This window comes from Euprymna scolopes, chromosome 19 (genome assembly GCF_053919585.1).
Source record: "Euprymna scolopes isolate OS-2025 chromosome 19, ASM5391958v1, whole genome shotgun sequence".
Classification (NCBI taxonomy): Eukaryota; Metazoa; Mollusca; class Cephalopoda; order Sepiida; family Sepiolidae; genus Euprymna; species Euprymna scolopes.
The window spans coordinates 95998413-96015136 of NC_136500.1; the positions used below are offsets into that span (position 1 = coordinate 95998413).

The following is a 16724-nucleotide window of genomic DNA, read 5'->3' on the forward strand; positions in this document are numbered from 1 at the left end:
CTTTTTCTGATTCATCATTCTAACGCTAATAAATACATGAGTGTGATAGGACATAAAGCTTTATTCAGTTTGGAATAGTTTTCTAAAAAAAAAAAAAAATGGTGCTTATTTAAACTTGCAAATATAAAATATTGAAAATATAAAGAACTTAAAGCATAAAACTTTTTTCCAAAATAACTGGATTTAGCATTAAATGACTTGAAAAGGGTTAATATGCTGTAGAATAAAACAACCAAACTAAACATCATGAATAATTAAATATATAAACAACCTGAAGGATAAAATCTTTTTCCAAAATGACTGGATTCGGCATTAAATAACCCATAATGGGTTGATGTGCCATAGAACAAAAACAACCAAAACCATTTAAAAATTATACAGGAAACCATTTAACATTCAAAATAAAAACATTCATGGTTACATTTCAAAATTTAAAATAAAATTCCTCATTATAAACTTACTTTTCAGGAGCAATCTGAGAATCATTCCCGAATTATGGCGGAGAAAGATGATTTAATACAACATTTGCAGAATGTTATTACAGTGAAAAATAAAGCCTTGGAGGTAAAACTCATTTCAGTTTCTTCAATTAAATTTGATTTTCATTTATTTTCTTTTTATGTAATTCTTCTAATCATTTTCCAGGAGACATTACGTCTACACATGTCTGATTCTGAAAATAAAGTTCTGGAACTTGAAAGAAAACTTTTGGCGAAAGATCAGCAACTGCAAGTAAGCTATCTTTCTATACTAAGCACTTGATATCCTAAGTAAGTCACCTATAGTAGTGTAGTTGATTTAAAGTGATTGTGAATGCATCTAGTAGACTTTAGAAGTGAGGTAGCACAATGTGGGCACTTTGCAGCCTGAATGAATGTCTGTCAAAAGATACAAATGTGATAGTAAAGTCCCAGTTTAGTAATTTTTGAGTGTGTGGAATCATGCCTTAGTTCCCATGATTATAAATTCTATGCTGACCTGGAATGATAGTATCTTCCAAGGTTTCGTAGAACCCATACTGTTTAATGAAATTCTTTGAGTAATTTGTATGTTTACAGTTATAGTTAACCACCTAATGAAGGCCAGAGGAATAGTTGGCCGAAACGTCATTAAACAACTATAAAAATGGGATAACAGTCTGCAGATAAATATATATACAAATTACTCATTTCAAGGAATTCCAATAATTAAATATACCATTCAGTACAAACCCACAATGGAAAATCAAATAACAAAGAGGAAACTTGGATTTATAAGACCAAAAATCCAAACTTGATCATTCTTCAGGGCTCGTAGCGCAGTGGATAGGCATTGAATCTCTATTGTTCCAGGTCAGCATTGTCTGAAGGTAGCGGTTTCAATTCTACCCAAAGGCCGGCTAGAGGATTAATTGGCCAAAACGTGGTAAGACAACAACTATGGAAGGCAGTAATTACTGAGGATACAGTTAAGATTCAGCATTCCTATCCCGGTATGGTTAATCTACCCGACGAAGGCCAGAGGAATAGTTGGCTGAAACGATGTGAAACAACGATAAAGATGAGGATAACAGTTTGCAAATAAAGAACCATACTGCTTATGACATGAAACAGCTTGCAATAATATACTTATACATTGGCATCATGAACGAGTTGAAGTAAACTCTATAGAAGATATTAAAAACTAAAAGCATAAAACTGTTTACAAAAATGACTGGATTCAGTATTAAATAATCTGAAAATGGTTGATTTTGTTGTAAAACTAAGCAGCAGATACAAATAAATTTTTAAAAAAAAGTAAAATCTCTTCACTTTTTTTTTTTCTTAAATCTCTTATGTTAAAAAAAAAAAATGCCTAACTATTTTCTAATTTATTAAATTTAACTTGCCTGACTTCTTTTGCAGTTTACTATGTAACCGTTTTGGTTTTCATTTTTTTCATTTTTCGCGAAAGTATTTGCACAAACTATCACAATGTGGCAGGTTCTGATAATGATTCCATCTTGTAATGCTGATTGCTTAAGCAGGATACAATTCTTCCAATTTTGAAATTGAAAGCAATTTTCTTCAGTATGTTCTACTGTCATTGTAATTTTGAAAAAAGCAAAGGAATGTATCGAATCAGAAAAATTATGTTTAAAAAGGACTTAAGATTTTTATGAAATTCAGTGTTATTTTTTTGTTTGTTAATTGGTATTCTTTCATAATTATGACCATCTTTAATTTTTAAATAATTCTAAAAATCAATTGTCGATTTTATTCTGTCAGATTTGTTTTATATTAATAAAATTACTTATATGTTCTCTTTTTTTTTCTCTTTCTTTCTTAGGACATAATGGAAGATAAGAGACGATCTGCTGTTGGTAATGAACGCTCATCTCATGAGTTAATCGACAAGCTTAGGATGAAAGATTCAGAGATAAAAGTATGCCATATTCTTTACATTTTTTAATATCATTATTTTGGTTCTCTTAAGCAACTTTTCTAAAAAAAAATCTTATAAGGCGTATTTTTCAATTGTCAATTTTAACACTTCCTTTCAGAATCTGATAGAGAAACAAAATATGGAAATGTCTGAAAAAATCAAGGATTTACAAAAGTTACGTTTGGACATTAGTCGCAAAGATTATGAAATTCAGGTTAGTATCAAATGTTGACTCTTTGACATGCCTGGACTTTTATTATCTAACATAGGACTTTTTATTTTATTAAATAGCATTCATAATTTCATTCCAGAGATGGAGTTAGCTGAGGAAAAAAAGAAAACAGGACTTTGGTTTCCACAAAAATTCCAGAATCTAATTCTCAATCTCAAAGGCGGAGTAAACTGAAAAGATTCTTACCTCTACTCTAGAGTAAACTTCTAACTTCAGCAAAAATTACTGATTCTACAAATCTGACTTCTTACCTGCTACATTCATTATATTCTTTTCTTGTGGTAATCATCGACCATAATTGCAACAATTTTAATTTTATAAAAATGTGAAGAAAATATTGAAGCAAATTGCATAGATTTGAACGATATGGTACTTATATATATAAAAATAAATTGCAAGCCTGTAAAATTTTTCATACCATATTTAAGTCTTGTCAATGTAGTTGAACAAGATGGAGGAAAGAACCCATGTTGAAAATTTCTAATTTCTTTCTGTAACAATGGATTTTGTTTGGGTATTGGTTTGTTTGGGGGAAATCCATCATCAAAGATTTTGTGATCAACAATTGGATATTGTTGTGATGTAATTGACACACACAAGTTGTTTACTCATAGGACCAATGTTGTTATAAAATCCACTTAAGTATGTCTTCTAGATTGTAATCCGAAAATAAGACTGACCAGCCTTACCTGTCATGTAGGGACCATATCGTGTGATTGAATCAGCTCTGTAGAATTTGAATGTGTGACTCTTCAGGGATTATTTTGAAGATATGCCCAGACAGCTCTTTTTTTTTTTTTTTTACATCTGGTTCAACACTGCCATCATTTACAAAAATGTTTCCTAGATAAAATAACACTGATGAAACAAAAATCAGTGAAAGCGAAACTACTTTCTCTAGCCAAAATCTGGATTTTAATTCCTGCTCTATAATCTATGGAATTTTAACACATATTTTGATACGAAATAAACCAGTGTTGTTCACTGCAACTGCACAAGCCATTCAACATAATTTATGAAAAATCAAAGGTATAAACTCTGGAAACCATTTCTTTATTTATCACTAACCCAAGATATATGATGGTACATATTTATTGGATGCAAGCAGGCACATACGATGTTGTCCAGGATTGATTGAGAGCCCTTGTGTACTCTTGCTCTAAGCCCTTACTATCATATTACCATTGTTCTTTTTATTTTTTAACATTTCAAGTTATGAATAAAATAGTGTAAAATGTCTTTACTGCTTATGGAGGTTTTGTAAACATTATTGCGCCCTTCTTGGGTTGGTCAAGAGTGGCCTGAGGGATTTCCATATGCCACTGGTATCGGACTTCAATCAACTTAAATTTAAATGCATCTTAACAAGTTTTCCAATCAACTTTTGACATCTTCCATCTTATTTTATTATGTAAAATCGAAAGTGTTTTAAAATATAATTTATTTTTTTTATAATTTTATTGTCTTTTTCTCTTCTGTCTCTTTTTTAGACTTTGGAAACAAATTCAGCAATTATTGAAAAAATGCAAGACACAGAATTGAAAAAAATCCGATCTGCCCTTGAGGAGAAAGACAAAACGATCAAGGTGAGAGCAGTTTTCCTTTTTCTTTTTTTTTTTCTTTATCTTTCATTTTTTTTTTTTTTTTCTTTTTTTCATTTGTCAAAGAAGCTTGAAATGAAAACCTTTTGTTCTTTCAACCAAAACCAAAAATGAACTAATACATTGATCTATTTATACATGTCATGTAATAAATCTAAAGAACTTAATTGAAAAAATATTTTTCACTGAAGATCAAATATGTCTTTAATAAAAGTTTAAAGGGAATAAGAAATAAGCTGGTATGTGATTTATTTATTGGTAGGGGTTAGAAGAAATTACTGAAGATAAAGAAAAAAATAGGAAATGGAAAAACAAATGTAGCGGGTGGAAGTTTCTCAATTTTATATCTTTGTTTATTTTATCACAACAATGAATGAGCAATCGGTGAAAGTAATTTGTTTTTTAACCAAACAATGAATACCTGATTGAAAAACAAAAATCCACTAAAAATCATAAAATTATATGATCTTAATCTGTTAATAAATGAGTATTAATATAACATTTTTATTTTACTAAAAATACTTGTTTTAGTTCTATTAAATTACTTAACCTCCACACTCCTGTTCATTTTTGAGTCCATAGTGACCATTTTCATACACTGAAGGTATGAATGAAAAAAGCATTTTGGAAGACAGTTCTCTGTAGAAATTGATACTCAAAAATTGGAAATTTAAATGTAAAACAAAAAGGCCATTTTAAATATTAGGATTTTATAGAATCGATTTTCTTTCATATTATCAGAAAAAATATCTGGATATTTGTTCTGCTTAAAAATGAGATTTTGCCTTTCTATTGCTGTCTGTTTTAAATGTGAATATTATTTAAGAATAATTTACTTTCATTATATAAATAGATTTCATAAATTAATTGAAGAATTACTTTACAAAAACTAAATGTAAAAAAAAAATGACAGACTTTTAGTTATTGTCTTGAAATATTTCATGCTATTTGTTTTGTTTTCATCCAAAGACTTTAGTGGACAGTTGTCAGCAGAAAGAGTCACTTATTCGCCAACTTCAGGAAAGCAATTCTCAGGAATCTGCCAAACAACATTCTATGACCATAGAACTTCAGTGTGTCCAAGATGAGCTAAGAAAGTATCATGAAAATGATGATATGTTTAGTGCTGAGAGTAAGTAAATTCATTTTACTGCCTCACAAGTTTTTCAAATATTTAAATTTAATTTTATCATCTTCATGGATTTCTCATATAAATTTTATGATATTTTTGCATGAAATTAAGTATGATTACTAGAATTTATGGAGAAAAAAAATTAATCTAAAATTAAAAATTTTTTTTTTTTTTAAATAAGTCAGTTCTATATTAATATAACTCTGAGAAAACTTCTTGTATATATGTATATATATTTTCAAGTTTATGTGACTTACATATTATTTATTATTCTTTCAAGTTTTATTTATTATTCTTTCAAGTTTTTTATTATTTTTTCAAGTTTATGTGACTTGCACATTATTTATTATTCATCGACTATTTATTGGAATTTATAGACATCTTAAAAATAAATATTTCTTAATCAGATTTAAAAATCTGATTGAATTATATAATTACTCCAGCAGAATGTATTTCTGTTTTCTTGTAAACAAATAAGAAATTTTAATATTTTGTTAGTAGTTTTATAAAAAAAAATGAATTAGTTTGGGACCTTTCAAAATTTGAAAATGATTTAGAAGCATTTAAACTGTTGATTAAAAAGTCATTATTTTTTTTACTTTTTGCTGTTATTGCATACAGCAATGATTTTCTAAAAAAATTTTAAACAAAATTGCATTAACTAGATTATAATTTTGTCATAAAATAACTGATTTTGTTATATTGTATGTAAATAGATTCTTACTTTCAATCTTCAGATGCATGAGGATTTCATAAAAACTTTGGTTGAATTATTAGTTACTAATGACCGATATTGTAATAATGAAATTTAACTTTAACAAAAACAAACTGTACAATTAAAAAAAACAACTGAAGTTATGATTAACTAGTTATTTATAACTTTGTGCAATCGAAAGAAAAACAATATTTCTATTTTCATTTGTCACTTAAAATATTGATTTTAGAAAAGTGTGACTAAAATTATTTACTGAAGCTCAAAAAGTAGGGAAATATGTCATGAAAAAATGTTTAAACACTATATTTTAAATTATTCAAATCAAATACATTTCTTTCTTGAAAATATTTTACAAGTGTGAAATCTATCTTGTGATAGATTCCTTTGTTAATTAATTTCAATCTGTTTACAGATTAATTATATATAAACAATAACACATTTATTTTATTTTTTAGAACATGTGTCAATTAGATTCCAGAATTTAGAGGAGCAACTAAAGAAAGCTAAAGAAGTAAGTATTGGTTGCAAATATTTAAAACCTATTTTTGCTTTTGATTTATTTACTTTTAGTTTTTGATATTGAAATTTTATATTTATTCTCTTTCTTTTAGGAACTTTTCAATGCATGGAAATTTGAGCATGAAGCCAGAGAAGATGCTGTAAGTTCAAAATATTTGGAATGTGTTGATAAAAATAGATTTAATCTAAGTGGGACGCTATCTAATGAAAGTAAAATGGTCTATATTTCTAATGTTATTGTTGAAGTCTGATGTTAATTTGAACAAGGTAATTAGCATCTTTTAATACAGTTGATCAAAATTAAATGAATAAACATAGGATAGAGGTCTCTATTGTAAATTTATGTTGAAAATTTAGTTGTAAAAAATTGAATTTTAAAGTCTTGTTCATTGTCTATTTAGATTATTTGGACTTGGTTATTTTCATAACATTTTGGTTGATACAACCTCTGACCTTCTTCAGATGTATCTTATAAAACTTGAGAATCTTATTTTAAGCTTAGGAACAAGGATTGGATTTTAAACTGAACCCTTATTTAATCCATGAGGATAGATTGTTCTTATTTAATCATTTATGTTCAGTAAGAAATGATAAATTTTATGTTAAAACATAAAAATATCCAAATAATGCAAATTATCAATCTTCATCCCAAATTTTATAATACATTCAGCGTGTTGCATAACATAGATTTAAATTTTTCAAGAGAAGTTTTTACTGATGTTATTCTCGTGTCAAAGTATTTCTGTGTTTCTTAATATGCACATTGTGTTAGATTACTCGGCTTGACTTGATCAGAAACATGTTCTTATCTCCTTTTATCCATGTTGGCATTTTTTTAACAGCTTGATTGTTAGGTACTGAACCAATGAAATAGCTCCATTTTGATTCTCTTTTTATATCACATTACGGATGGGGGTAGGGCTTCCGAATAGGAAATTTATTTATTGGCACATTCAATAATAAATGATAAGTTGATATTGAATTAATTTGGAATTCTTTTTTGAGATGAGTAATTTGTAAAATTTATTTTAATTATTTGTGGACTATTATCCTCATCTTCTAGTTGTTGTTTCACGACGTTTCAGCCTATTATTTCTCTGGCCTTCGTCAGGTGTTTAACCACGATGGGATAAGAATGTCGAACCTCCAAACTGCATCCACAGCAATTACTGCCTTTCATAATTGTTGTCGTCTCACCACAGTTTGGCTCCCTAATCCTCTGACCGGCTTTGGGTGGGATTGAAACCACTAACTTCAGACAATGCTCGTCTGGAATTGTAGATATTCCACATCTCTACCCACTGCGTATTTGGGGCCCATGGCGCAGTGGGTAGAGATGTGGAATATCTTCAATTCCAGATGAGTATTGTCTGAAGTTAGTGGTTTCAATCCCACTCAAAGCTGGTCAGAGAATTAGTGGGCCAAACCATGGTGAGACGCCAACAACTATGGAAGGTCGACATTTCTATCCTGTCGTGGTTAACCACCTGATGAAGGCCAGAGGAATAATCGTGAAACAACAACAGAAAATGAGGATAATCACAAATAACAAAATAAGTATATTTATTATGCAAAGATTTTAATATAAATAGCTCAATGTTGACGTGTAGCTTGATTTGGAATACTCTGGATTTAAGAATGATTAAAATTTAATGAGATATCCATTGTGAATTTATTTTTACAACTAAGATTTACATTAATTTCTTTTTATGTTATTTTTTTATAAATTTTTTTTTTTTAACCAGATTAATGGAATTTTGTTAATTTTGTTATTTTAAAGTAAAAAATAATTTCATTTTCCCTCTTGTAACAGTAACTCTTTTGACTACGGATATTTTGTATACAAATAAGTGATCATTTATTTTGTTCATTTTCAATTAACTTTTAACACCTTCATAATGATTCTTAAATGGAAATTGATACTGTAGAAAACCGCATTAATTTTAAATAGTATTTTTTCCAAAATGTTTTACTGGAATTTAAATATTCTGTTCAGCATTCAATAAAGTTGAATTTTTAAAAGAATTCTTTTTTAAAAGTAATCTCATACCTAATGCTTTTTTGGATGAGTCCTCAAGTTATTTTACAAATTATTAACATTGATATATTTTTGTATAAACTTTTTAAAGGAACGAATGAAAGGTCGAATGATGGAACTAGAACGTGAGAACCAAGCATTATTGGAATTAAGGAAGGAATATGTTCACATGAGGGATCGTGCCTCTGAAGCCAGCTCTCCTTGTAGAAGCAGTGTTCGGGAATCGGACCAAAAGGTGAATTTTTGCATATATACACACACACACACAATAGCATATGTACATGTATATATAGAAGGTGCCTTCAATAAGTTTCTAGTTTTTTGGGGGTTTTTGTACAGGTATTCACAATTGTTGTAGACTCTTGAAAATTCAGTAAGTTATTGCTGTACATCTTGTGAGATGAGTGACCAACTTTTATGATTTCAGGTTCAAATGAACAACTACAGCAGGAATTGGAATATACCTTACTAAAGCCTGATTGTCACAACTGGTGAATTTCAAAAATGTGATCTGGATGTGAGGAAACTTAAGAAGAACAATATACAATAAAATTCTGTTTTAAACTTGGAAAGAATGCCACAGAAACGTATGGAATGTTTCAGACTGCTTTTGGACCATCTTGCATGAATTGAGCATCAGATTTTGAGTGGCATAAGAGATTCAAGGAAAGCAGTGAATCTGAGAGGGATGATGATGTGGGAGGAGTAAGGAAGTCAGAACGCAAGAGTGATTGGTCAAATAAAGAATTTCATCTATAAGACCCATCATGTGTCTATAGAGACGATAAGTCCACTATTTGATATCAGTGTGGGAACTGTACATGCAATTATTTGTGAGGAGCTGAAGTTGTGGAAGATTTGTGCTCAAAGATCATTGACTATTTGACCACGATGGGCATTAAGACAGTTCCTTACCTTCCCTATAGTCCAGACATTGCTCCCTGTGACTTTTGATTATTCCTTAAGCTCAAGGAAAACCTAGGCTGTCGTTATGAGACAATTGAGGAGATGAAAGAGGCTGTGACAAGGGTCATTGATACGCTCACACAAGGGGCCTTCCAGAAGTTGTTGGAATGGTACAAGTGCATTGAAGCCGGAGGAGATTACTTTAAAGGGAATTGGTTTCATGTATGTACTATCAATAAAAATACCCATGTAAAAAAAATATCTAGAAACTTATTGAAGGCACCATATATATATTTGAGCAGTGGTTTCTTCTGTGGAAAGCAACCATTTATTAAGTCGTCTGGCAAGAATTTCTGGTTTTATGTCCGAAACATTAGCATGTCCATGTGTTGCAACCATGTAAATTTGTTTATATTAATATATATATGTCTATATAATTAAGTGTCCATTTTTATAACTAAGTTAAGTGAATTAAATTATTTTTTTTAATTTTATATATAATTTAGCTCAAAATGTGGTTAAAAAAAAAAAATAATAATAATAAATCTGCAATCTTTTTAAAAAAAAATTTAAAAATAACGAAAAATTATGTGATCTTCATTCTGAAGTTCTGCTGACTTCTGAAGTTCTGTAATTTTGTTTAGAAATTTTTGTCATTTAATCAACAGTAGAATTTCTAATATGATTATAATTGAAAAATATTGGTAATTATAAATCACACTACTAATCTTATATTTTCTGATATTGTAATTAATTTGATTTTATTATTATTGAGTTAACTGGATATTTTTTATTTGCTTCATAGATGTGGGAACTGATGCAGCAACAATTGGAAGAAATGAAAACTTTGAGAGATGCTCTTTTGACGGAACAGAATGTCTGGGCTTCTTTATGCACAAGGCTTTACAGAGATCGAGAGTAAATAATCTTTATTAATGCTTCCTCTTATTTTATCTGTTCTTTTTATGTGCATTTAATGATGTAATCAGTTTTAATTTCATGTACATATTGCGAAAGTTGTGCATGCGTAAGTTCAAAAGATTTTCTAAACATTCAGCTTTTAAATAATCAGAAAAAAGCAGACATATCACAGTGACATAACATTTCTAATGTTTCATTCAAAAGAATAAAGATTATTTTTACATCATATATTAACTATAGTACTGTCATTTCTTGTGTATAATAAAAAATCAGTATATGAATTCCATGTTTTTGAAGCTAAGAAAAAATCTCAGTAAATTGTTTTCAAATTTTATAGTACAACCATCTGTATATAAAGATGTACCATATTATCCAATAATTTCGCTTGCATTAAAATTTCATTGAAATATTGAATTTTGTAAGATATTAAAGAAAATAAATGAACCAAATGTTTTGTCATTATGTGCTTCTATTAATTTAACAACTATGCAAACATTTTATATTTATAAACTCAATAAGTCAAACTAAACTTCTCTATGCTAGTGCTACTAGATCAAGATGTCTGAATTTGATTTCCTGACACAAATGCACCATACATTAAAACATTTTTGTTTTGTCCTTTGCAAAACGTAACTGTGTTCTGCAAAGCAAAAATATAAACACCCCTTTCCCCTTCCCCACCCACCCTTTCCTTTTCTCTCCCACTTCCATACTGGCTTCTTGACTTAAGACATATCAAACGTAAACATTATAACCCTTCCCACTTTGCAAAGCTCAATCATGTACTGCAGGAATGAAAATAGCAGAATCCACCACAAGACAACCAAACCAAGCACTATGAACTAGTGATGTAGTGATGAAAGATATAGGAAACTTGAAACATAGGAACTTTCTACAAAGTTACTGAATTTGGCATGAATAACCGAAAAGGGGTTGATGGAACAAAATAACCAAATCAAACATCATGTATAGTTGCTTGAGGATATGAAGAACTTGAAAACAATAACTTTCATACAATAAATGGATTCTACATAAAATATTCCAAAAGGGCTGAGGAGCAGGGCAACTAAGACGGGCACCAAGAAGGAATATCTGGAGATATAAAGAACTTGAAACACATTTTTTTCCAAAATGGCAGGTCACAACATCAAGAATTAAAAAATAGTTGATATGCCATCAAATAAAACATTATGTATGAATATATGAAAATACGAAAAACTCCAGCACATGACTTTGGTCCTTACTAGGCTAGATGAGAGGTTGGATAGACCCGATCCAATCAATCAGTTGGTCATATCAAGTAGTAATTCAGACAAATCAAACAAAAAAGAACACCTACGCTTTCTACAGACAAAAACAAACTGATTTAATAAACTGTGGCTGAAGGGTCAATCAATCTGGGACCGAGGCAGCCACCAGGAGTAATAAAATATACAGAAAACCCACAATTGGGTGGGTATAACTACATATTATGAATGCTTGGAATCCTCATGTTTGAGTATACCAGCCATGTAGCCCTAGAGAACAGAGGTGAATGGGATTTATCCCCTCGTTTTTCTTTCCCCTATGGGACTCCAAGGCAGGTGGAGAGCATAGCTGATGAACCTTTTAATTCTATTACGAACAAAGTACAACCAAGAGAACACATATAGAATCTGAGACAGACTTAGATAATTATAATAAAGATAAAGCCTTTCCATACTTCATGTTGGAAGCTACTTCCGATGTACCACTGACAAGAATGTCACCTTTCCTTATCTAAAAATCCATAGAAAGCAAAATATTAGTCAGAAATGTCAAAAAATTAAGACACGGAACAATATTAGTAAAAGTACATAATAAAAAAACACTGGTGCTACCAGATCAGGCTGTCTATTGGCTTCCTGAGATGAAATGCACCTACACTGATGTTCCTTTTTGTTTTTCTACTCTTTTGTAAAACTTAATTGTGTTCTACAAAAACAAAAACAACAGCCACCTTCCCTTCCCTCCCCGCCTTTTTTTCTTCCCCTACTTCCCAACCGGCCCTGTCAGTGGGGTATTAGAATACACCGACTGCCCTCCTGCAGAGAGTAAAAGTCTCTCAATGGGGTCACCTGTTGACCATGGGTGGCAACCTGTAATGCCTAAGGACGGGAACCTGGTGGTTGAGCAGATCTTGTTCAAAGTCTTATTAGGACATGAGGTGCAACACGCCACTTTGGCTCTTACTTGAGGCCCGATCCAATCAATCAGTTGGTCATGACTAGAACTAAATCAGACAAACACAAGGTAGGCAGGCTCGAACCTGAACAGTGAAGGAGGAAAAGAACATGAAAAAAAAAAGATAGGGTAATTAGTCTTCCTCGCTAACCACAGCCAAAGAGGATCGCGAATTCAATGAGTTGGTAATTAAGTTAAGAATCAAAGGAATCTAATTGTCTGCAAGGAATTAATCTTGGGGATCTCTTAGTTTTGTAGAATTTGGTGTAGAACTCTTCATATCTGATTAACTAGCAATACACATGAAAAAATTTAAATGGCTTAAAATATTTCAATATTGGTATATATAGAAAGAGCTTGATAAGCTAAGAAAGAATCTTTTTAAATTTTTTTAAATCCAATTAAAATCAAGGAAGTTATGACTTTTTATGCCCTGCGTGTTTGGATATTTTCCCCTCTTTAAGACCATATGCGTTTTGTCACATTTTTTGCACTACTTTTTCAGTAAAAATGCTATAACACAAGACTAAGCAATGAAATTTGCCATATAAGTGTATTTTTGTGCAAGGAATCTGAATATGCTACTGAAAATCTCCAGAAATTAATGGTTTCCAAATAATCTGCAGTAAATGCACATAAATATGCTGCGATTGCTTAAAAATGCCATGTATTCATTAAAAGAAAAGTTAGTACTCCTAAGAGTAAGGAATTTTAGTTGCTTTTAAACCTGGCCTGGGGCCAATTAAGCTTCTCACTTTCTGTCTTGGTATTTATTTGCTTCCCCACGAAAGCAAATTAGACATAAGGTTGTTTTTAATGTGGGAGAGGACAGTATCTGGCAGTATCTAAATAAATAGTAATTGTCTCAGTATAAAGGGTTTTCCCCCTACATTGACCAAGGACCAATTACAGAAGGCATTTGCATGTTTGCATTCGATTAGTTTCGCTTTATTTATATGAAAAAGACAGACAAACACTTGAACGAGAGGATTTTTAAAACTCAATCAAAAAAAAAAAAAAGATAAGCGACAATGTCCATTTGCGAATCTGAGATCTTACGATCTAGGAAGTATACAAAAACTTCTCCCGGAATCTGACGCGAGAACCCCCACCCAAAAAGCCTTTCATGGACGTACACAAACGCTCGCATCCATTTTGCTTTTTATATATTAGATAACCAACCAAAACTCCAAGAAATTCATGATATTTGTAGACTCATGTACTTGAATCATTAAAAAAATAAAAAATTAAGCAATCCCTTACTAATAAAACTGCTACAAAGGATCCATTCTATCACACAACACAAAACTTTCTTCTATTGGATTTCTAGTCACTATCATTTCCATGAAAATGAAAAAGCTGATATGGCGGACAAAAATTTCCTAAAAGTCCAAATAAGCAACGTAATGGGCTCATATATGGACTACAAACCTTCAATAAACAATTTTATTAGAAAGAATTGGCAAGAAAACTGGAACAATTGCCAAAACAAGAAACTTTTCCAAATTATGCTGATATTTAAAAAAAAAAAAAAAAAAAAACCCTGCTAGATCCCAGAAAATCACGTAAAGTAGTCTTCTTACGTACCTGGATAGGACACACATACATAACTCCCTCCCACAAAAGTGAAGAATCTTCCAAATGTATACTATATCATGAACCTTATACGGTGAAACACTTTTTACTTGACTGCTATGACCTTACACAAATTCGTCAACACTACAAGGCCACAAACTTAAAGCAACTCTTTGAAAAAGAAAGCCCTAAAACCATTCTAAACTTTCTAAAAAGAGCAAATCTTTACCATAAAATATAAATGCCATCAAATAACAAACTACACCAAAACATTACTCGAATATACCCAGTGAAAATCAACAAACTCTTTGATTTGTAGAAAAAAGAAAATCAAACCAAACACCATGAATAAACATTTAAAGACATAAAGAACTTGAAGAATAGAAACCTTTTCCCAAGTTACTGGATTCTGCTTCAAATGACCCAAAAATGGTTGATATGCCATAAAACAAAAATAACCAACCAACCATAAACTTCTCTATGGATTAAATAAAATTAATTCATTGTAGATTTTTTATTTACACATTTTAAACAAATGTTTAGAATGCATTAAATATTTGAAAATATTAAGAAACTCAAGCATAAAAACCTTTTGCTGAAATAAATGGATTAAATATTAAATAATTTTTAAAAAATTTGATCAAAAGTAATTTTCAAATTTTTCAGAAGTTATCACATGATAAATCCTATGTATTCCTTAATTATGTTTTTATCAGTCTTGGTGGAATTCATGTCTTTAAGATATTCAACTACAGATTCTCAAAGAATAAATATTACTGGTATCAAATATTTTATATAAATAATTGTTTTCAATATCTGTCGACTGTATTTTATTATCGACTGTATTAAGTTTATTTGTTATCCAGCCATTTAAAATAAGACGTTTTTAAGCAGATTAAACATTTCTTAAAATTTATTTGTATATAATATGGATCTCCACACTGGCACCTAACTGCTATTCAAAAATTTTTTTGTATTTTACACACAAAAATATGATCGAATCTATGTAACATTAAAATTTTTGCACCATTAAATTATCATTAATTTGTTTGTTACAGTCACTTTTTCAGCCATTGTAATTTCCATTGTTTTTTAAATTTTTGGAAGTAGTTGTAGGGCACTAGCAAATGTGTATATTCTACAAGATTTTAGATCATTGAATAAAATAAAATTTTGTTGTGATAAAGAACCAGTGCTTATACAAACTGGTAATACCTAGTGTGGTAATAATCCTATGCAAGCTATGTCGGTTTCCTCTGAAGGAGGAAGTTTACAGGGAATATCAAATTCAAAAGCGGTTCACAGCTGCATGTATATCCCTGTTATGGGAAAATGACATACAGCGCTCAGCATTTCCAAATGGTCGCTAATCTGGTACTGACCGGCTTCATGTTTCAACATGATTGTCATATAATGTTTACAACCTTATGTTCAAATATTCATTTGTGCTGATACTTAACTCATCAGATTTCTGACATTTTCTTTCATGGGAGTCATATATTAGACTTGTATGATGTTTTAAAAGCATTTCATTTATAGCTAAACTCTTTCTTTCTACTGCTTATACTTTGATGTTTATTGTTTCAATTAATTTCAGCCATCCTGTAAAATCGCTAGAGGCAGAACTGTTGGCCATGCAAGGTCTTCGTCAACAGTTGGAACAAGGTATTGACCAGAACAATAAACTGCGTTCAAACATGTTCAAACAACTAAAGGCTGAACTTGATTCTCTTCATAGATCCACCCAGTCTCTTGACCAGCCAAGTAAGTAGAATAGTCGAGAAATGACAAACCATACTAATCTTTCATGATACAAAACAATAAGAATCTAATTTGTTAAAGATAATTTTGTTAAAGATAATGAATGTATAGAAATTTCCAGATTCATTGAAAAATATAATGCAACATTAGATGTGTGAGAAAAGAAATTGCTTTGCACGTCTTGCAATTCGTTATGCTTCACATTACATTTAATGTTCAATGTTGTTTTGATTTAAACAAAAATTCTTATTTCAAAGTGAAACATTTTTTGAAACTAATCTTATGACATTAGATTAGCACATATCTATATTCGCGCACAAGTGTACATCCTCTGTCAAAAATAGCAGAAAAGGCTATGCTTCACACTAATATAACAAAGTTTGAATCTGAAGTTAAAAAAGAGGAAGAAAACTAGAAAGTTTTTAAAAGAAAAAATTCTTATGATTTTTGGATTTGTATTTTTTTTTTTATTTTTTTTTTTTCAATTGTGTTGATACTAATACAGTGGTTCCTAACCCCCTCTATCCACCATGCTTTTAGCACCTCCTTTCAATAGACATATCTAAAAAAATCTTTTAGTCAGAGAAATACTATAAATCGATAATTTTTTCATTTTATCATAGTTTATTGATTTATTATTACATTGCAATTTTGAAGATAACTTGAAAACGCAAATGCATTTTTGGTATATACTACCTCCTGTCAACAAATGTTTGAGC

At 30.3% G+C, this 16724-nt stretch overlaps 1 protein-coding gene across 5 annotated transcripts in view; it reads left to right on the plus strand.

The window, feature by feature from the left end:
* Positions 1 to 16724, plus strand: part of LOC145239850 (uncharacterized) — a 242332-nt gene that overhangs the window by 136951 nt on the left and 88657 nt on the right. For 3 of the 5 annotated variants that reach the window (XM_080103403.1, XM_080103404.1, XM_080103406.1), the window contains 11 exons: positions 469 to 564; positions 646 to 732; positions 2308 to 2403; positions 2522 to 2617; positions 4126 to 4221; positions 5206 to 5368; positions 6539 to 6594; positions 6695 to 6742; positions 8732 to 8875; positions 10352 to 10464; positions 15842 to 16008. In XM_080103403.1, the coding sequence (XP_079959529.1) occupies positions 469 to 564; positions 646 to 732; positions 2308 to 2403; positions 2522 to 2617; positions 4126 to 4221; positions 5206 to 5368; positions 6539 to 6594; positions 6695 to 6742; positions 8732 to 8875; positions 10352 to 10464; positions 15842 to 16008 (1162 nt within the window). Of the gene's footprint in view, positions 1 to 468; positions 733 to 2307; positions 2404 to 2521; positions 2618 to 4125; positions 4222 to 5205; positions 5369 to 6538; positions 6595 to 6694; positions 6743 to 8731; positions 8876 to 10351; positions 10465 to 15841; positions 16009 to 16724 lie in introns of all 5 variants that reach the window. The other 2 variants (XM_080103402.1, XM_080103405.1) reach the window with 1 other exon arrangement.